This window comes from Suricata suricatta, chromosome 14, assembly GCF_006229205.1.
Source record: "Suricata suricatta isolate VVHF042 chromosome 14, meerkat_22Aug2017_6uvM2_HiC, whole genome shotgun sequence".
Taxonomy (NCBI): Eukaryota; Metazoa; Chordata; class Mammalia; order Carnivora; family Herpestidae; genus Suricata; species Suricata suricatta.
Window position 1 is genome coordinate 20144642 of NC_043713.1, and position 21442 is coordinate 20166083.

General features: G+C 38.7%; 1 protein-coding gene across 1 annotated transcript in view; it reads left to right on the plus strand.

The window, feature by feature from the left end:
* Positions 1-21442, plus strand: part of MBD2 (methyl-CpG binding domain protein 2) — a 65262-nt gene that overhangs the window by 316 nt on the left and 43504 nt on the right. Inside the window, exons 2-3 of the mRNA XM_029921549.1 lie at positions 1-172; positions 16643-16802. Coding sequence (XP_029777409.1) covers positions 1-172; positions 16643-16802 — 332 coding nt within the window. The remainder of the gene's footprint in view (positions 173-16642; positions 16803-21442) is intronic.

A 21442-nucleotide genomic window follows, 5' to 3' on the forward strand; every position in this document is an offset into this window, starting at 1 on the left:
GGGAGCCGGTCCCTTTCCCGTCGGGGAGCGCGGGGCCGGGGCCCAGGGGACCCCGGGCCACGGAGAGCGGGAAGAGGATGGACTGCCCGGCCCTCCCCCCCGGATGGAAGAAGGAGGAAGTGATCCGAAAATCTGGGCTCAGTGCCGGCAAGAGCGATGTCTACTACTTCAGGTACCGCCCTGGGGGCGGGGAGGGGGCAGCGAGGTCAGGCCGGGGTCAAGGGTCAACAGCTGAGATGTCAAGTTGAGAGTAGGGCTCGAGGGAAGTGGCAGAGACCGGCTAGCCTGGTAGTGGAAGGTCCCTGAGCCCTTGGGTGAGAGTTGACCCCAGTACAGTGACAGGTCAGGCACCGTGTCTGAATGGTGAGAGCCCAGAGGAGGGCGTCTTAGGTTGACAGTGTTGGCGAAAATGGTTTGTGGAACGAAAAAGATACTCTGACAAGAATGGTTAGTCCATAGAAGGGTTAAATGAAGGTGTAATTCATCGAAACTATAAAACCCAGTCACTGTTGGCTCCTGTCCCAGGCTTTCCCAGATTCATCATCACAAGAGTGTTTAATCACGCACATGTGGGAGAATTAGCTATCTACAGTAATAAGGCTTCAGTTACTTTGTGAGATCCAGGAAAGTTTGGTATAAAGTAACCACTTGGAATGCCTGAAGTTTCTTGGAACTCGCATGGTGTTACAGAAGTTACTCACTTTTGAAAACTGAAACACTGCAATATGTTGTTAGACTCCTAAACCAAAGTTTGTCCCCCAGGGGATGTTTGGCAATGTCTGGGGACATTTTTGGTTGTCGTACCTTGGAAGGGTGTGCTACTGGCGTGTAGTGGGTAGAGACCAGGGATGCTGCAAGATATTCTGTGATACGCAGAATGGTCTCCACAACAAAGAATTATCTGACCCAAAATGTCACCAGTTTGAGAAATCAGGTTGAGAAATCTCGGTCTAAATGATTCAGGTTTTCGCCCTCATGTGATCTTGCAATTCTGTGTTCCTGCTGTCCATGTCATTTCTTTGGATGATCCAGTAAGCTCAGGAAAGTGCCTGTGGCTATTTGATGTCAGTGGAGTTTTCTTATCAACAAATTTACTTTAAAAAATAAACCATCTCATTTATAGAAGAGAATATGAACATTATATTTATTGGTGTGGAGGGGCTTTTGTGGGCTGATTGACTCAGTTTTCAGGGAGTATATTTGGGTGTTGGAGCTAGTTGTTGTCAGCCAGTTAGCCATTGGAATAATGTTATGAAGGATTTACTTTCATCATCAAGTAGGTTACTACATTGCCCTGGTTGGGGAGGGAGGAATATACACTTGCGTGCGTCGTCTGTCTGTCTGTCTTTCTCCAGTGTTTATGAATTGAGAGTACTCTTAAATAGACTTGAAAGGTTAAAAAAATATACAAACATTTGTGTATGTGTGTATATACACACAAGAATGTGATCACCAATGGTAAAACATGTAAATATGAACTGATTCCCAATGGCTGCTCAAATATATGGAACAATAGTTTCAGTCCATTTATTTCACCTGTTCAAGTAAAAAAGAAAAATGAAAGATGTGTTGAATTAGAACTTACTTTGTCACTTGATCTGAGACCACTCAGCTTGAAATCTTAAATGATAAAATGGCGTTTTTTAAACATTCAAAAGTGATAATCTTGTATTTCCCCCTCATTAAATATTAAATTTACTTCAGTAGTATTAAAAACTTATTGTGGAAAAATAACTCCTCTCCAGTTCAGTTGTTTCATTTAGTGCTATTCCTTGCATATTCTTAACAACTTCTGTTTTCTTTTTAAGCAGGTAGTATGCTACCTTCTTGAGGTGAACTATGTATTGATGTCTTGTAGCCAGTTATATTTTACAAGAATATTCTGTGTCTGGAATTGAACTCTTGGAGGAATAGGTGACGGGTCTATTCTCAGTAGAGCATCTTAAACTTTGAATTTCACTCTCTGTGGCATTTCTCCTGGGATACGGTTTGTTTGGTTTTGGGATGACGTATTTGTTCAAACTAACTTTGGGTTATTGCAAGGAGTTTTTTTTTGTTTTGTTTTCCTTGCAGTAGCTGGAAAAGTTATTTCAAAAAGGCAGATTGCTGTAGTGCTTATTTTGATTTGTGGTCACTTAGTATTTTTTTTTTTTAATGTGTTGTAAGAATTTCAATATTAACTTAAAAAAAATCTTTTTAATGTTTATTTTTGAGAGAGAAAGAGAGACCGAGCATGAGCAGGGAAGGGGCAGAGAGAGAGAGGGAGACCAGAATCTGAATCAGGCTGCAGGCTCTGAGCCTTCAGCACAGAGCCTGGCATAGGGCTCGAACTCACCCAGCTGCAAGATCTTGACCTGAGCCGAAGATGGACGCTTAACCAACTGAATCACGTAGGCGCTCCTAAATGTTAACTGTTTTATACAAACTCAATAAATACTTTATGGTAGAAAAGCTGATATTACCAATTTAAAATGAATTTTCCAAAGAAATTCATCTTTTTTTTTAAGTTTATTTATTCTGACAGAGAGCTTGAGTGAGTGAGCCAGTGGGGGAGGGGCCGAGAGAGAGAGGACCTGCAGCAGACATGGGGCTCAACCTCATGAACCGTGAGATCATGACCTGAGACGAAGTAGGATGCTTAACCGACTGAGCCACCCAGGCGCCCCCCAAACAAATTCATCTTACAACAAATCGTGAAACCAGTATTGTGACAATTACTTTCTAAAATTGAAGTCTTCATTAGATGGTGCAGCATGATTTGCTATTTACTTGTTTGTACAAAGTGAAAAGACACATTGAACAGATTTGTGCCACATTGTTTAGTTCAAGGTTGGAAGGAATGTTGTCTAATTGGTTATTGACTGTCTACAAAATGTTAGTTATTTTGCAGGATTGTAACAGTCAGTCTTGATTCCCTGCTGAGAGGTTACATTCTGAGGCAGTAGGAAACAGGTAGCATGATGTGGTTTTTGTAATACAGCAGTTTTTCCTGTGACTTCCGCTTTCAGTGATGAATGATGGAGGGCACCTGCTCATAGTGAAGGTGAACACATTCTTTTTCAATCAAAGTGTCACAGCTTTGCATATTAGCATCCCCTTATATACCCCACCTGTTAAAAACCAGTAGCTCACAAAACACCAGCCATCTGTGTTAATAGGTGGGTTAAGAGTTAACTCTCCCATTGGTAATGTGAACACCTGCACCCGTTTGTTTCCATAGTCTACTAACTCCTGAATTAGCCTGCCTCTGGGGAGATTAATTTAAGCAAATCTGTGCCTGTTAACGTAGGGTGTGGCTTACACTTATTAATTGGGCTGAAATTAAGCTCATTGAGAAAGCTTCAAATTTTGGTAGAATGGTGTTTTGGCTGTTTCTTGAGACTTGCCAAGTTCTAATAGGAAGGCGTGCCTTGAGTTGCTAGTTAAGCAATATAATTATGCCTTCTGTCAGGATTACTGATAGTGTGTGGCAGTTCATATATTATCATATAAGTCGTGTTTTTAAAAAAGGTGTGGTTAGATAAAGAGCTGGATCTATTGGTAATAGTTTCTGAAAAGTTTGTTGCCATCATATGAACCCATTATGTGAACAATAATTTTTCTCACTGGTCTACTTGGCTCCTGTCATTTCTAATTTTGGGCTCCCTGCACTTGCTGGCTGATAATCTTGAAATAATATTTTCCTCTGCATAGGACCCTTTAGTAGCCAGCTCATGCCATTTTTAATCTAGCTTTAACTTGTTAGTTTCTAGACTTTGGTTAGTCTTAGGGTTAAAGACTTGGGAGTGGAGGTAAACTGTTAACAGCTGCTGCCATAAAATATGTGGTTGGATATTAGAAACAAAACAGTAAGTATTTTTGATTCTTGTATCAAAGTTATGTTGCATTTGTACCTGATCACTTCTCTGAAAAAAGGATACAGTGGAACCAGAGAACAATTAAAATAATAATTGGGAGCAGGAGCATGAAGAGAGACTGAATTTATTTCACTTTGATCTGGAAAGAAGAGGACTCAGAGGCAATATAATTGAGGCCTATAAAATCATGAGTGATAGGATAAATGTAGAAGTCTCTAGGGAGGGCAGCAGAGCACAGGGGTAAAGAGGTCTGGAGTTGGTATTCTAACTTCACACTTAACCATTTGGTGCAAACTTGAGCCTGTCACTTACACTTCCTGGTCCTGTGGTTTGTCTGTTTGTAAAGTGCATATATGATTTTACTTGTATTCATAGTGATACAAGGATTCAATTTCTCTACGCCAAAATAAATACATAAATATGTTTAAGAACTACTTACGGAAAATAGTTCATTCACTCCAGTTGTATGGGCTGAAGATACACATCAGTTTAAAAACATGTATAGGTGTATCTGATTTGTTACCAAAGGCTGGTATGATGCTTGGAGGGCATTATTTCTGAATCATTGAGCATGTCAGAGTTCAGTCAGGTCTTTCCTTCTCTCTCTGTGTGTCTCTTTTTTGTTTTAAAAAAACCAACAAACAAAACACAACTCTGCCTTGTAGTTTGTTGGAAAAAACTTGCTGAATGGACCAGGGGAGAGATCCATTGTTTTAGTTCTTAAATATTTAAATGTCTTTGGCTTTCAGTAAATTGTCTTTTCCCCTAATCACTTCTTTCTGGCCCTCCCCATGTAGTTAAACCTGGTGTCCTCTCTGTTACTCTCATGTTCATTTCCATAGAACCTGTGGCTTTCTCATGTAACTGACTTCTTTCTCCCCTAGGTACACCTAGATGCTAAATAGGTGTTTACCAATTGATGTGATGCTTAAAATTTTGTGAAACAAGTCTTAAATGATTTTCTTGCCATTGCTTTGTATTACCTGGTGGTGTGCTGGGATGAAATTGGTTGGGATATTAAGTCCAAACGGTTTCCAATTTCTTATTTTCATCATTAATGTTGAGGATATGATAGAAGGATAGAAAGCAGCTTAGAGATACAGAGAAAATGGTTAAGTAAAAATGCTCATAGTGCAGAGACACAAGTGAAAAGTCAGTATTTGAATTTCATTGAATCTATAGGGTTTTTTGCTTTTTTTTTTTTTTTTTTAGTATAGGGTCTTGTGTGTCTTAATTCTATGTGTTCTATGTCACAGCTGTCACAGTTTTGGCCACTATTAGTATTATTTTGCTAAATGCATTACATGTATTATCTTATTGGGTCCTTATATTTCTGTTAGCTATAGGTACAATTATCTGCATTTTACAGATGGGGACTTGGGACAGGGAAGTTCAGTAATATGCTCAAGGTTGTACTGCTGGTAAGGGCAGAGTTAGAATCCTGATGGAGGGGATTTAACCCTAGAACCTACAGCCACCCTGCTCCACTGCCTCCCATAGAAAATCCCTACTTGTAATTCTCAAATATTGCAACAACTCATACCTAATTTGCTTTATGGAGCTTGGTGGCTGCTAAAGCGATGTATTATATTTGTACTTTTAAGTTCTACAAAGGGTAAATTTTATTTTATTTTACTTCGTTTTGACAAAGGGTAAATTTTAAATCCTATAGGGTAGTAAAGTCATTGTATCAAAAGGTGATCTTCCAGCTCTATGTAATATTGGAGAGAAAAAAATTGAAAAATTGTGGTAAATTAACATAATTGAAGCAGTTTTATTTTCTTATTTTTTTAAAAAGGAAACCTCATTTATTATTTTTTTAAAATTTTTATTTATTTTTGAGAGAGAGAGAGACAGCATGAGCAGGGGAGGGTTAGGGAGAGAGGGAGTCACAGGATCTGAAGACAGGCTCCAGGCTATGAGTTAACGCTCAGCACAGAGCCTGACGTCGGGCTCTAACCCACAAACTGTGAGGTCATGACCTGAGCTGAAGTCAGATGCTTAGCCTACTGAGGCACCCGGACGCCCCTAAAGCAGTTTTATTCTGGGTAATAGAAGTGATCATTTTCTTCAGAAATCTTCTTTCTTGCTCATTCTCCTGGTATATGTTTAATTTAGGATTGACCCTGTTGTTTCTCAGATTTTCAGATAGGCAGCATGTTCCCTACGGAGCAAGCTATAGGTCATCTTCATTTTAAAAGCTTTCATTTAAGTTAGAAGAAATCAGGAGTGCCTGAGTGGCTCAGTCAGTTAAGCATCAGACTTTTGATTTTGGGTCAGGTCACAATCTCATGGTTCATGGGATCGGTCCCACTTCAGGGCTCTGTGCTGACAGCCCGGGAGCCTTCCTGGTATTTTCTGTCTCTCTCAAAATAAATAAACATTGAAAAAAACTAGAAGAAATCAAATTGTAACTTGCAGTCTAAATGTAGTTTATGCGATAGTTTTATGTGTTTCCTGCAAAAAGCTCGTGTGCTTCTTTGCGTCAAGGTACAATTGAAATGTGCCAGACAGACCAATTAAAAAAAAAAAACCTCTTTAGTTGGAGAAAAGAATGAAATTCAAGGTTTATTGCTAAGTGCTTATTGCATCATTATAAGTTTGACTTGCTTTCAGTCTTTTTTCTGAAATAGCCGGATTGAAGCCTGGATCTGGAAATAAAAGGCACATAGCTGTGGTGGAAATTGTGCTCCGATAATTCTCTCTCGGTTCTACCATCCTAGCCTTCTGTGGTTGGCTAGGGGAATTTTTGTCAGGGCACAACACTGCCATCTGTCCTTCATCTGATTTTTTAAATCTGACGTGCGAACTCTCACCCGCCGGAACACCCACAAGTCCTGTAGCAGAGGAAACCCAGAGCTCGAAAGGGACTGGTGAACACCCCTTCTAAAAATAATCTCCAACAGAGATTGATAACGTTTTCTCAAGTTGCTTTTAGAATTTCATTTGTGAGGTATAGAGTCATAATTTTCATAGTGCAGTTTTAATTAATCGAGCAGGAGCTGGTGATTTGCAAAGGAAGCGATACTTTGTGTGTGTGTGTATGTGTGTGTGTGTTGTTAGATTTCATACTGGGATTAGTAGAAATGTGTAACTTTTTAGCCTGTGTTTGAGATCTTTTCAGACCTGCATGATGAGTTAGAAGTAAATCACTAGCTCTTACTTCATGGATTTACTTTTTGGTGTGGAGTATTAATGTCCTTTGCAGTCCTTGGTTAGTGGTCTTTTACGGCTATTTGCCATCCACTAAGAAATGACTAGGCAAGTTGTAAAATGAAGTTTTTGCCTAACTTAGCAGCATCTAAAAACTAAAACTTAGCAAAGAAGAATAAAAGTATGGAATAGAATGAAATTTGAGTAATATCTGTGGAGCTTATGATTTTGCCTTGTCTTATAAATTCAAAATCATTTGTTTGGGAACTTGATTACATAAGTTGTACATGAATATAAATAATGAGTGGTAAATCTACCTTAAATTTAAAATTAAAATTAAATTTTTGAAATTGAACACTGAATTTGTCAGGAACGATTATGAGTTATTTACAAATGTGAAAGCAGAACATTATCCTCTTCTAAAGATTTTTGAAATCTATCTTGGTGTTCTTATACTAGAAGAATTCATAGATTAAACCAAGTATGAATGTTATAAACTTATTTTTTAACATGTATGCATCTCTTTAAAAAAGCCTTTCCTGGAGGCCTCTAGCAGAAATGGGCAAGTCCTATGACATTTTGAGCATAATTCTGTTAACCTTTACCACATCTGCTGTAGAAGATGGCAGTCTTGTTGAACATCAGATTCTGAACCTCCTCAAGGTGGTGAGTGGCTGAGTCTAATTTTATTTTTGAGTCTCCAGTATCCACCACAGTTCCTGGCGGTACGGAAAGCTCTTAAGAATTGCTTGTTGAATGAAGCAAAGAGTTAATACATTTCTATTAAATGATCCACAAACCTGGCTAGTGCTGGCTGTCAGTAGGCCTGCACTATAGAGGCGGTCTTGTCTCCTGCTGTAGCCAGCGTCCTGTCTTGTTCGATAGCAGGTATGCAAATACTGAAAAGCTGAAGTAAAGGTTCTTATTTTTCTTTAGACTTGTGTGTGTTTAGTGTTTGTGTATGTATTGTATACAGATTTTTAGACCTGAAGGACTTTGATTTGCCTTTTCATATTAAAAACTCCTTTTAGGGGTGCCTGGGTGGCTCAGTGGGTTGAGCATCTGGCTTCTGCTCAGATCATGATCTCATGGTTCGTGGGTTCCAGCCCCGCGTGGGGCTCCGTGCTGACAGCTAGCTCAGAGCCTAGAGCCTGCTTCAGATTCTTTATCTCCCTCTCTATCTGACCATCCCTGCTCGCGCTGTCTCTGTCTCTCAAAAATAAATAAAAAACATTAAAAAAAAAAAAATCCTTTTATCCTTTTTAAACATCTCCCATCAAAAATTGCGTTTATATCATCCTGGGAAGATAATATATTTCTACTTACTTTTAAATAATATATTATTTCTTTGTGCCATAACTGTAAAGTTGTTTGTTATAGTATCTGGTAGGAAGTAGTTTATGATAAAAAATAAGTATCATGTAAAAGTGTATACACAAAATACATGTTGCAACTTTTTACTCTTAGATCCCACAGTCATAAACTTACTTGTCAGATTACCATAGCAGTTCCTGAATGCTTTCTCTCCGCCTCTGTACTTCTTTGAAGACCAGTAAGTCTGTCAGAAGACCACACTTGTGTCACACTGGTTTAGATTAAGAATGGAGAGTTTTGAGTCAGAAAATTGGGACTTGAGTCTTGAATCTTGCTTTACTGTTTTAACTTATACAGATTTATAAGCTTCTGTAATGTAAGTCTCTGATTCCTCAACTGTAAATCAAAGGTAAGAAGTTTACCTTATAGAATTTTTCGAGGTTGAATGAAAGTACACACAAAGCATTTGGCATGTAGTAGATGGTCAGCAGATCAAGAAAATGATAGTTTTCCCCTTCACTTAATTAACAAATATAAACAGTTATTGTTAATTATTTGGAGATTCACACTATTTTAATTCTAAAATGTGATTAGGGCAGATCTTAGGTGAACATGTTCATCAGGGTTTTTATAAATATTTTATTTTTTCCCCTGATTGGAAAAGTACCCCATGCTTAGTGTGGCAAACTGGGAAAATATAGAAGAGTGTAGAGAGTGCAGTGATGATGAGCATTATAGTCCTAACAATAATTAGTGTTCATATTTTGACATGTTGCTTTCCATTTGCAGCGTGTATATGTGTGTATGTTCTTTAAATTTTTTTTAATGTTTACTTATTTTTGAGAGAGAGAGAGTGAGAGCGAGAGCGCATGAGCAGGGAAGGGGCAGAGAGAGAGGGAGACACAGGATCTGAAGCAGCTCCAGGCTCGGAGCTGTCAGCACAATGCCTGACTCAGGGCTCGAACCCCTGAACCACGAGATCATGACTTGGGCTGAAGTCGGACGCTCAGCTGACTGAGTCATCCAGGTGCCCCTGTGTGTGTGTTCTTTTATTGTTCTTTTCATACTGGAAGAATTCATAGATTAAAGCAAGGATGAATGTCTTAAAATTATTTTTAACATGAATGCAGTGATGTATGCATCTCTTTAAAAAGGTCTATTCCAGAGGCCCCTATCTCTTTTTTTCAAAATATAGTCTGTTTTCTGGGTATACTTATCAATAATTTTTTTTTGCTCTGGAAAAATTCAAATGTGCAAGAGCAAAAATCATTGGGAAAGTGTAATGAATCTCCTGTGTGCTCATCAACCAGTTTAAATAATTATCAATTCCTGGCCAGGCTTGTTTCATCAATATTCAGCTCCCTTTTCCCATTATATTTTGAAATAATTCCAAGATAGATTTAATTTCTGATATTTCTGTAACAATGTCCAGCCCCCAGTAAGCCAAAATAACCGGTGTTTTCCTTTTTTCTTTCTCAAAAAGTGAGTGCCTTTAGACAGTGGGATGAGATTAGGTAGAATTCTACATTCATTCATTTTTTTATTTTTTAGTGGCTCACACTGGCTTTGATTTTTTTCCCTAACGTTGATATAGAGATAATAGAGTTTGTTATCAGTAATATACTGTTTGCATGCTGTTTGTTACATAGATGCTGGTTTCTGGAATGAGAATGATTGTTACAGAATTTAAATTACATGTAAGGTCTTTTATCCCAGTTAAAATTATGTTGGTGATTACTTAAACATTTATGCCAAGGGAAAGGGTGCAGTGTTGTCACATATTACCAACAGCCAAACTGTAAAACATTTTTTTCCCCTGATGATTCTTTAAAAATAATTCTCTACCACCGTCTTCCCCAACTGCCAAGGGAGTTCTTTAATTCTCACATTTACTTGCCCAAACTTCATATTTTTAAAAAATTACTTTGTAATTTTTAGGGGGTATATTCAGCTTGTATACTTTAGTGTTTGTTTTAAACATCTTATTATAGAAATTTTCAAACATATGTAAAAGTAGAGAGAATCATAAAGAAATTACCAAGTGCCCAGTTCAACAGTTGTCATCTTATTTCTTCCATACCCCAATCTACTATCCCGACTCAACCTTCATTATTTGGAAGCAAATCTGACATCGTATCATTTTATTCATAAATAATTATTTGAGTATGCTGCTTGTGAAGATAAAATTTAAACTTGTAAAAGTTTTATAACCATGTAGAACTCAGTATTTCAAGGCTAGAATACAAGAGATGCCAACAGGCAGTTCATGATTATTTACCTGATGCTGGCAGGAACTGCTATATGGTTCAGAGGAAGGAAGCCTTCCACTGCTTCATTCTGGGAAGGCTTTTTATGGAATAGGTAGAATGTGGATTGGTATTTCTGGGCCCGTGGGAATCAGGGTTGGAGTCCTGCATTATGGACTGAGTAACAGGTATGATTTGCAAAACGCCTATGAGGGAAACCATTCAGCCTGTTCAGAATAGTGAATAAATTAACATGGTTGGAGCAGAGGTCATTGAGTAAGAGGAGTGATAAGTAGGGTTGAAAGGTTCGGCGGAGGTTAGATGAAAAAGGATCTTAAATGCAGAGCTAAGATGTTTGGCTCCCTTTTGCTAATGGGTTCAAGTCATTGAAGGCTTTTCAGCTGGAACTGTGGTCAGAGTGGTGTTTAGAAAGAATAATTGGGCTAGTTTAGAATGCAACGACCAGCAAGTAGAAAGTCAGTCAGTCTGTCCTGGTGATTTAGACCTGAGGTGATAAAGACATGATTTGGGCACCTGGGTGGCTCAGTCAGTTAAGCTTCCAACTTAGGCTCAGGTCATGATCTCAGGGCTTGTGAGTTTTGAGCCCTGCGTCGGGCTGGGCTGACAGCTCAGAGCCTGGAGCCTGCTTCAGATTCTGTGTCTCCTCCTCTCTCTGTCCCTCCTCTGCTCATGCTGTCTCTGTCTCTCAAGAATAAATAAACATTAAAAAAAAAAAAGAAAAGACCTGATTTGGGCAGTGGCAGTGGAAAGGAAGGACGTGGATTTGGTAGCACCTGATGGGAGATACAAGTAAGACAAGAGTAGGTAAAATCTACTGGGGACAAGCTGCAGACGCGGGCTGAAGGCAATTGCTTTAGGAAAGGCCCGCATGTAAAGGTGGAGGAAAGGAGTCAAAGAGGGGGATTGGGAGCTGACTTGTAGGTAGATTTCTCTGTGTGTGTGTCCTATAACTTTGAAGCAGTGATACTTGTTATTTGAATTACTCGATTTGGCAGTTTTCTGCTTATATATTTTGTGCGAAAGTACAACAAGATAATTTTAATTGCAGGTATTAGCCTCAGCCAAAATTTGACTTGTGGAGACAATTGTTAAAATCAGAGAAGTCTTTGTCTTTCAGTACTTACTCTGTAACTAACAAATAGGCTTTAACATTGAAAGAGGTATCAAATAGAAAGTTGATGTTTCTTTATCTCAAGCTTTTCCAGGACCATAGATTAGAGAATTTTCAGTGTAGAGGTTTTTATTACGCCTCACAAAGCACTGTGGGAGAGTGATGCCCCCATGAACGAGCTCTGCAGCTACGAGCTGACCATCTGCTGTCCACAGTGCCCCTTGTCCCTCGTCGGCCAGCTCCCCGTATTGCACCCGATTACTGCCACCTCCACGGTGCATCCTGTTAGAAACCGGTTTGAAGGTAGACAGATGTTTGCTCAGACTCTGGTCTCCTCATGCTATTTGACTAAACATCATGATGATCCATGTTTCTGACGTAACGTGAATGAAAAAGAAAAGTTGTGCTCTTATTTGAGGTGAGCTTTCAGGGTGCAGTTGCACAGGGGGGCAGGAGGCCTTCAGAAGAGGACATTTGTATATGGAGACTGGCAGGACGTGTCACAGTTGTGTAGCTCAGGGAATGGTGATCACAGCGGACAGAGTGATAAAATATGAAAACCACTAAACTAAGGTGACCAGAATTAAAGTAGTTTCTGGTATCTCAATGAAATCTTTTTAGAGTCGAAAGTCAGATGCCAAATAAATTTCTTTCTTCTTGATAATCTGTAGTGAGAAACCTTTGAGGCAGAGTTATGCTGAAGAGTGCTTTATAAACAGTTTAATTAAAATGAAAGCTAGCAAAGACCTAGATGAAATGTTCTATGAAATTAAAACTCATATCTTTGATTTTCATTTAATCATTACTTTAGGGTATTTGGAGGGTAGGAGAAGTTAAAGGTGAGACCACAAGTTGGTTCCGGGTTGGCATATGCAGGGGGCGGTTGGTAGGGAATTTTTTTGTGTGGTTGAAAGTGAAATATTAGTATTTCATTACTGGGATTAGAAGTAATCACTTTGGTTAGAGAAGCTGAAAATGACTAATATCCTTTGCTTAGTCTACTAGAATTTTCCTCGGTTACAGTTTGCTGCTTTTAGAATAAAAGCTTAGTCATGCTAATCCCTGATGCGTGTGAGATTGTGACCTTCTGCAGCCATCTTAGAGGGCAGACCAGCGATGATTTAGTCATTCTGGACAGTCTTTTTGTATTTCTTCCACCACTTGCAGGTCACGTTGGTGCTGTCCACATATTCTGTATCTGATGGGCAGATTCTTACTTAACCATTCCCTTGGGCTTTGCCTTTCTTTATGCTTGCCTTCGTCTTGAGCAGAAGAAGGTCCCTGGTTCAGAATCGCCTGGGCAGTCAGGTTGACGACTTCTTACAGCACCAAGCACAAGTGACAGCAGTTACAGGGAATGGACTCGTGCCACTGTCTTGAAGGCAGCTGTGATGACCAGCACTTGTCGCTATCCTGCGTAGATGCTGCGTAGAACTCCATCATTGTGACTGGGACAGTAATTTGCATGAATAACTGACTGGGTGCCAGTTGGTAGAGCACCTTTGTTGGGATATGTTAATAGTTAAAACTAGACTTCCTTTCTTTGTGGCTAATTTAGTTTATCAGTAGAATATGTCCGGCCTTTCTCACATATTCCATTTGATTTTTAAAATCAGTAGACATAGGGACTATTTAAACATTAAATTGCTAATCTAGATTATAAACTATGCAGTCGTATTAATTGAGTTCTTAAGTAGTTAGATTTCCTTAATTTGGGGAGGAGTGTCTAAAACTGATCTCTAATGAATGCTGTTCTATAGACTGATGTTAGAGTGAGGTTCTAGTATGTGTTCAGCTGCAGCAGGTAGGTGGCATTTCAACTGTTCCATAAGAAACTACTCATTGCAGGGCCGATTTGTGAACTTAGTCAATTGATTTCTTAACAAGTGGCTTTGTAGTTGTCTGTAAACTGTATCCTTAAAAATAATAGTGCTGGGGCGCCTGGGTGGCTCCAGTCAGTTAAGTGTCCGACTTCCGCTTAGGTCATGATCTCATGGTTCATGGGTTCGAGTACCGCATCAGTTCCGTGCTGACAGCTCAGAGTCTGGAGCCTGTTTCAGATTCTGTGTCTCCCTCTCTCTTTGCCCTTCCCCAACTCATGCTCTGTCTCTGTCTCAAAAATAAACTATAAAAAAATTAGAAGTAATAGTGCTTATCTTTCTGATAGAGTTGCTACCTTAATATTTTCATCTTCTGGAACATTATTCTGTTGAAACTAAATCCACTCTTAAGCTCAGCTTTTATTGTACTAATGAGATGTCTTATCAGAGAGATATCTGATTGAGAATTGTCATTTTATTTTGTAGAGAGGTTTTTATTCATATTTGCGGTATATGGAATAGGTTATCAGAATCTTGTTGACCAATAACTGGAATATCTGATTATAAGGACTATATGGCTATGATAGCTTAGTTAAAATTTATTGTAATTATATAAGTGCCATAATAGAATGACCTTTACCAATGTTTCAAATTAATTTGGGTCTTTAAGTAATTATTTCTTATGTAGTATAATAGATTAATCGTGAAAAGATTTTCTGGTTCAATTTTAAAAGTCTCTGCAATATAACTTAAATAAGCATAGAATTTAGCATTTTATTGTGTCTGCAAATCAAACTTATATTCTTTACTATTCAACTAATAAAGTATTTTGTTCTGAGAAAGTGACTTTGTTCAGTATTTGTATATGTTTATTCATGTTTGAGGGTTTTAAAAAGTGGCATTGCAGTTTCTGGTTGTTTGAATCATCGAGGAGACACAAATTTTTGTAATGAAGTAGAATTGCAGATGTAGATTTATTTCTAACTAGGTTTGGAGAATCACAGCTTCACAGAAAAGGTGACATTTTACTTGGGCGTGGAGGATTTAATAATCTTATGACAGTCAGGATATTGCATATGTTCATCCTTCCATCTGGAAAGATATGGCTAAAAGTCAAAGGTATGTGGCATATTTCTGGTGACTTTGAGTTTGGAACATGGGGTACCAAGACGGGTGGAGAAACAGAGTTTTGAAAAAAAATTATAAACAAATTGAAGGGTTTTTTTTGATGTGCTACTGGGGAGGTGAAGCTATTTTTGTCAGCATTGAGGAGTCTGAACAGTTAGCACTTGGTGTCGGGTGTGGCTGAAGGGTGGGGCACTGCAGCATTGTGAAGTGGCTTTCTAGTGTGGTGGGTTAGGTGCTAGGTGGACAGCAGGGGTACCACAACAGAGGGCAAGATGTGATTGGGTTTGGGGGTGGAAGTTGTGGTGGACAGAGATGGTTCAAGTTTTGTTTTGAACCATATTGAGGGTTGTGTGTGATTTTATTTTGTGATACTGAGCGTATTTGGAAATCTGGTTAGAATGGGAATTGAGGTTTGCTTCTGCCTAATTCTATATCCCTTCCTCCTGTGTGTTCTAATAGTCTGCTTTGTTCTGTTATGTCCTGGTTGTTACTGGGTGTTACTTCCATTTGTTGACTGAATTTTACAGCTTGAATTGTGTTTCAAGAACACTTACATTCTGTGACTGTCAAAAAAAAAAAATGTTGATATGATCTTCATTTGTCTTGAAGTCACTGGTGGCTGAATACCACAGTGTTTATGACAAAGTGCGGTGTGTTGGTTTGGATTTGACCCAGAGAGAAGTTTTGCTCTTCCAGGGCAGTATTTTATCTCTTGGTTTCCCATACAAAATTCCCTTTTGTTTTCCTGTTCAATTATTTTCCTTTTATTGTGGTCAGTTGGTGCATGATTTAGTACTAAATAGGACATGTTGGGTTTTTTTGAGAAATATTTTAGAATTCTTGCAATTCTCTTCTGGTAACCTATTTATGCTGACTTTAATAGTTGATTTTAGCACATTTGGTTCAGAAAATTTATTAGGTTAGACTGGGGCATTCTTCCTATAAAAATTTTCTTATAGATAAATGCCACACAGCAAAAAAAGCCACCTTTTTTTAGGAAAGATTACTTTAGTTTTCTATATACTTCTGGCACTTTTATAATTTTCCAGCTTTGATAATATTTCTTACAAGAAATTAATCCTTTTTTTTTTTAAGTTTATTTATTTTGAGAGAGAGAGTGAGAGGGAGAATAGGTGGGTAGAGAGAGAGGAAGAGAGAGAATCCCAAGGGGGCTCTGTACTGAAAGCCCACAGCCCGATGTGGGGCTTGAACTAACCAACTGTGAGATTATGACCTGAGGCAAAATCAAGAGTTAGATGGTTAACCAACTGAGCTACCCAGGAGCCCTGAGAAGTTATTCTTGATAAGCTTCCCCAAGGTAGGAGTTTGGCTAAAAAAACTCAGGTCAGCAATGTTCAAACACATTTGCAAATGTTTGCCTCAGTTTCCTCCTTTTAGGGAGCATTTAAATACTGTAAAAATTCAATAATTTTCTTTTTCTATTATAATGTTGTGAGTTCAGATTCGTAGCCCAAAGAGTATATGGATTCCAAGTGGTTTTTTTTTTTTTTTTTGGTATGTTTAACAAGGATTGTTGACTTCAGAAGAATGTTTCCTGAAGTTTTGATTACTGCTGGCATTGTGTATATGTAGTACTTAGAAGAAAAAGCATTTCAGAAGTCAGTTTGGAAGTCAGTTTGTAACGTGGGAGACGTTTGCAGCATGTATACTGTGCTGTGCATGCAGTTTGTACCCGGAGTCTTCCCGTGGGTGCTGAGGAGTGACTGGCTAGCGGGGGAATCCGCAGTAACATCTGTTAAGTACTCCAGTGGTGTACCCAGCGCAGCGTAATACTAGATGAAACATTATCTCTTCTTCCAGGGAAGTTACGAAGTTCCTTTAAAACTTACCGTTTCTTTGGTAAAAAAAAAAAAAAACCAAACAAAAACATATCTAAAGTTGTTACGCAGTAACAGTTGGGAGAGAAAAGTTGTGTAGAGGTAGGTCTAAATATTGTTACCTTTTGTACAATTGATGATATGTTTCTTCTAGTCCAAGTGGTAAGAAGTTCAGAAGCAAACCTCAGTTGGCAAGGTACCTGGGAAATACTGTTGACCTCAGCAGTTTTGACTTCAGAACTGGAAAGATGATGCCTAGTAAATTACAGAAGAACAAACAGAGACTGCGGAATGATCCTCTCAATCAAAATAAGGTTGGTTAATTTACTGAGAGCATATGTGTACTATTTCAGAAGCTCTCCTCAAAGTATCTTACATTGTAATTGTGTCACTAGAATTTTGGCTGTGTCTGAATGTCCTAGTCTACTCTGCCCTGGCAAAGCATTTTGACTTATAAATCTGATTAGTTTATGGCAGTACTTTGCATAAGTAATACGTGCACATTTGAAAACAATCTTTCAGCGTCTCTCAAACATCACATTTTTGGCCCATGGGGACTTTTTACAAAAGATTTCTGTTGATGTTAGTTGTCTTATTTTTTTTCTTAAAATAGTTTTTGTTGCCCAAAAAGAGTCAAAATCTTAATGTGCCAAGTATCCTTAGCACATAGTTTATGCTTACCTATCAGTTTTCAGGATTAGGATTTGAGAAAGGGCAGTTTTTATTTTGACTTTTGATAATGTTGAGGATAATGACTTTTAGCAATAATAATATTCTCATCCTAATACTATGATTGGGGGTTTTTCCATTAGCTCTTATTTTTATTGAGGTGCTTACTTGATGATTTGTTGTATAGGAATTTAAACAAGTAGCGTTTGAATTATTATGCTAATTTAATTGCATTAGAGCACCCAATATCTTTACTAAGAAAGCTTCCCTCCCCGTCCCCACCCCAAGGGCAACTAATCTTATGTAACCATTTTGTCTCAGTTTTTCTTCCTCTAAATTTCAGAGATACATGTGTATTGCCACCACTATCGTCTTGCACTGACTGTGTGAAAATAGTGGAGGGAAGAATAAGGGCCTGTCTTCACCGGCATATATAACCTTGATACAAGCTGGCTTGGGAGCCCAGCGCTCACTGTAGGGACCCTGGGGCGGGGTGTGTAGAACGGCTTTGGAAGCAGGTAGCTCAGGCAGTCACGGGTGCCTCTCTCAACCTCGCATGGCCTCAGATTCCTCATTTGTAAAACCTAAAGTAATGTACTCTTTCCCTTAGCATTACTGAGAGGAGTAAATAGGAATTAATATGAGAACATCTAATAAAGGGTTTGATCCCTGTGAGTTCCTTTCTTTTCCCCATTGCACCTTCCTAAGCTCCAGGCTTCCTTGGCGAGCAGTGTTGCTTGGTGGCCGATGTGGGAAAATTTTTGACCAAAGATCTCTTCTTCTGTATCTTTTTACTCTTCCTGAAGGCTATGCGTCCCTGCTTGATAGCTCTCTTTATTCGGAATTCGGCCTAATAGTTTGTTTGCAGTAGTTTAATTTCCAGAATTTGGTGTGGGGGTCAGAGTTCGTTGTTTCCTTTCCTATTGCCTTGGTCACCGTGCATTGATTTCCATAGGGCATTGAAGTGCCTTGTTTAGGTAGGCAGACTGGGCAGGAAGAGCTGACATTGCTTTCTCTGTTGCTTAATTGTGGGGTTACTTTGGGTTGATAGTTATGAAAGTGTTAAGCGTAAAAAAGATAGTGGTGTACAGGGAGCTCAAATTACCAAAAGCGGGGACCTGTAATATGTGTAGGTGACACTTTGTAATTCAGCTTAGAAAACCTTTATTCTGGGTTTATTTTGCTTCTTAAATGTACAGAGGAAGAATAAGATTTATTTTTCTAAAATTGCTTTAAAATAACAATCTCTAACCACATTGCTGGGTACCTATCAAAAGGGCTCAAATATTTATGAACTGAATGGAATGTTTTCAAACTGCCCTGTTGTTATCAGAATCAGAAGATTTATTCCTGATAGTTATGACTCACTAAAAACCAAAACCTAATTCATCTCTTCAGTTTGTGTGTACCTCTATGCTCTAGCTGCGCTGGACTGCTCATCCTCCTGCACCACGGCATGTGCTCTCGAGATTCTGCTTGCGCATGTGCTGTCTCCTCTGCTTGGAATGCGCTTCCCCCCTTCCCCTCCATCTGGTGAACTCCTGCTCATCCGCGGCCCAGCTCCATTGTCTCCACTCTGTGAAGTCCGCCTCTGCATCCGTCAGGCAGAGCCAGCCCCTTCTTCCTAGTGCCTCCCTGGTGCTTTGCCATCGGATCTGTGAGTGTCTGTCTGCCTCAGCTAGACTGTGAGCTCCGTGAGGGCAGGGACTGCCTTTTTCTTTCATTCTTCCTTCCTTCCTTCCTTTTTTTTTTTTTTCCTTTTTTTGGTCTAGGTAGTCCAAAGCCTCGCACACGGTAGGTACTTCATAAATGTTTGCTTCATGTTGATTTGATTTAATATTCATCTCATTCTAGAAGTTTATAGTGGTCATAAATATTGAATAAATTAATATACCATACATTATTTTGGAAGTGCCTTTCATTGTCATTGTTTTCTGAAGTTTCTATTTGAATTGGGGGGGCATAGTCTTATTTTTGCACCTGGTTTTCTCTTAATTAAGCAGTCAGAAAATGGGACTTTTGCACTTTTAAAAATAAGCTTTCTCTTGGAGTCATGCCAACACTGAATATCTCTATAAAGCAGAAAATGTATTTGGGGCTAATTATGTATTATGTCTTTTTAAAAAATAATACAGTATAGAGAATGCTGGGAGATTTAAATAAGCAAACAGGCATGTATATAGTTTTGCTATATAGTTGTAAACTTGGCCGAGTGCATTATTCATTGTGTTGTTTTGAGGTTTTTAAAAACCCTTGAAAGAATTTAAAATGTTATCAACAAAATAAACTTTGAAACAGGTTAAATTGTGGTTCATAATGACTAATTATATACTGAGATCTTAATATATTTTTCGTACCAAAAGTGTGTTTACTGGGTGTATAATACTTCAGGTATGGTTGGGAAGAGATCTTTTGAAGATCTTTGCAAAGTGGTAATCATTTTAGGATGAGTGGGTACAGTGGAGTGGGCATTGTCTTTTGATTCGTATCTACTACTGTTTCTGCAGTATCTATTCTTGCTTGTCTCCGTCACAATCTTATCCTTACCCTGAAAATTTGTCCCATTTTTGATTACAGTGTACCTACTGATTTGCTACTACCATAATTCTTTCTAGTCACTAGCTCTTTGTAGCTGATAGAGTAGAGCTATCAAATAAGTTACCGAAGATATTCCATTAAGTTAATAGAAGAAGACGAGACGAAGATTTGGAAGTCTGAAGTGATGAACAGCTTTCTCAACACTTCCTTAAAGGGAGAAGATACAGCTAGTAATGATGGAGATGTTGTAGCCACCAGCCACATGTGGCTGACTAGTGAGTGGTTGGAATATGGCTAGTGAGACTGAGTAACTGATTTTTAGTTTTGTCTAATGAAAGTTTAAATAGCCACCTATTTCTAGTGGCTACCATATACAGCATAGCATGTGTAATATGTGAATAAGACAACAAAATCTTTGCTTTGAAAGCTAACTAGTTAGGCATTCAGGCAGGCTTTGATCTTTTAAAGAGGAGAGACATATTAAAGTTTCAGAGATATGGCACTTAACATTTTAAAAAGGAAGCTAGTTTCTTGAAAAGTAAGTTTCTTTAAAAAAGTAATTGGAAAAACTAGGATTGGATAAAAAAGAGTACAATGATTCTGGGTGCCAAATATGTTTTGGTGGGAACTCTAATAATTTGTTTTGTTGCTAGAAATTCTTTTTAGTTCAGTGTTTCAGATGTGTAAACATTAAACTGAATTCCTTGTGTTTCTAGCTCTTAAAACACTAAATGTATAAAGTGACAAAACTAATAAAATCCAAGTTCCTTAACATTAATGTGACGTATGATATATCTTATAAAATGCTTACAATGCATATGGTATGGAGCAAGTTACTTTTTAGGTGGGCTGGTCAGTGCTACTAACACCTTGGAAAGACTCGGTTCTTTCATCACATTTCTCTAGTCACACAAACTTGATAATTTGGAAATAAACATTATATTGTCTGGGGTGGAGTCAGTTGTGTCAGTCTTCCATTATTCGTTTCTCCTGAATTATGTTGGTTTATGGTAGTGTGCTATTGTGATTTTATCAACATGGCCTTGGATTCTGTATGACCGTGTCCTAGATATGTAACCAAATGATCTAGAATGTGCTTGTTTGTTTGTTTTTAATGTTTTTATTTATCTTTTGAGAGACAGAGAGAGACAGCATGAGCAGGGCAGGGTCAGAGAGAGAAGGAGATACAGAATCTGAAGATAGGCTCCAGGCTCTGAGCTAGCTGTCAGCACAGAGCCCGATGCAGGGCTCAAACCCGCGAACCGTGAGATCATGACCTAGGTCGAAGTTGGATGCTTAACCGACTAAGCCACTCAGGCGCCCCTAGAATGTGCTTGTTTTAATTATCCCCAACAAAATAATAAAAATTCTTGTAGAGAGCTAACTCATCTTGGGAACAGTATTTGCAATTTGAGAAACACTAGTGAACAGGTGGTGATGGTGGGAATCAGATTGGGTACTGGATAGAATGGGTACAGCGGGAGAATGGATTTGGAAAAAGATGAAACTGGAAGTAGGGGTGTGGTTTGGGCTGTTGTAGTCTAGAAAAGTAATGATGGCTTGAAATGCTGTAGCAGGAGGTATGGCAAGGTGCTAGAGTCAAGTACGTGTAAGTACTGATGACTGTAGAGAGACAGAACTGGTGATGCATGCTGCAGTGCTGGCTTGGCGGTCGCCAAAGAATAGCAGAGGAAGAGCAAGTTTGGGGATGGGATGAGAAAGACTGAGTTACAATAGTTTTGTTACT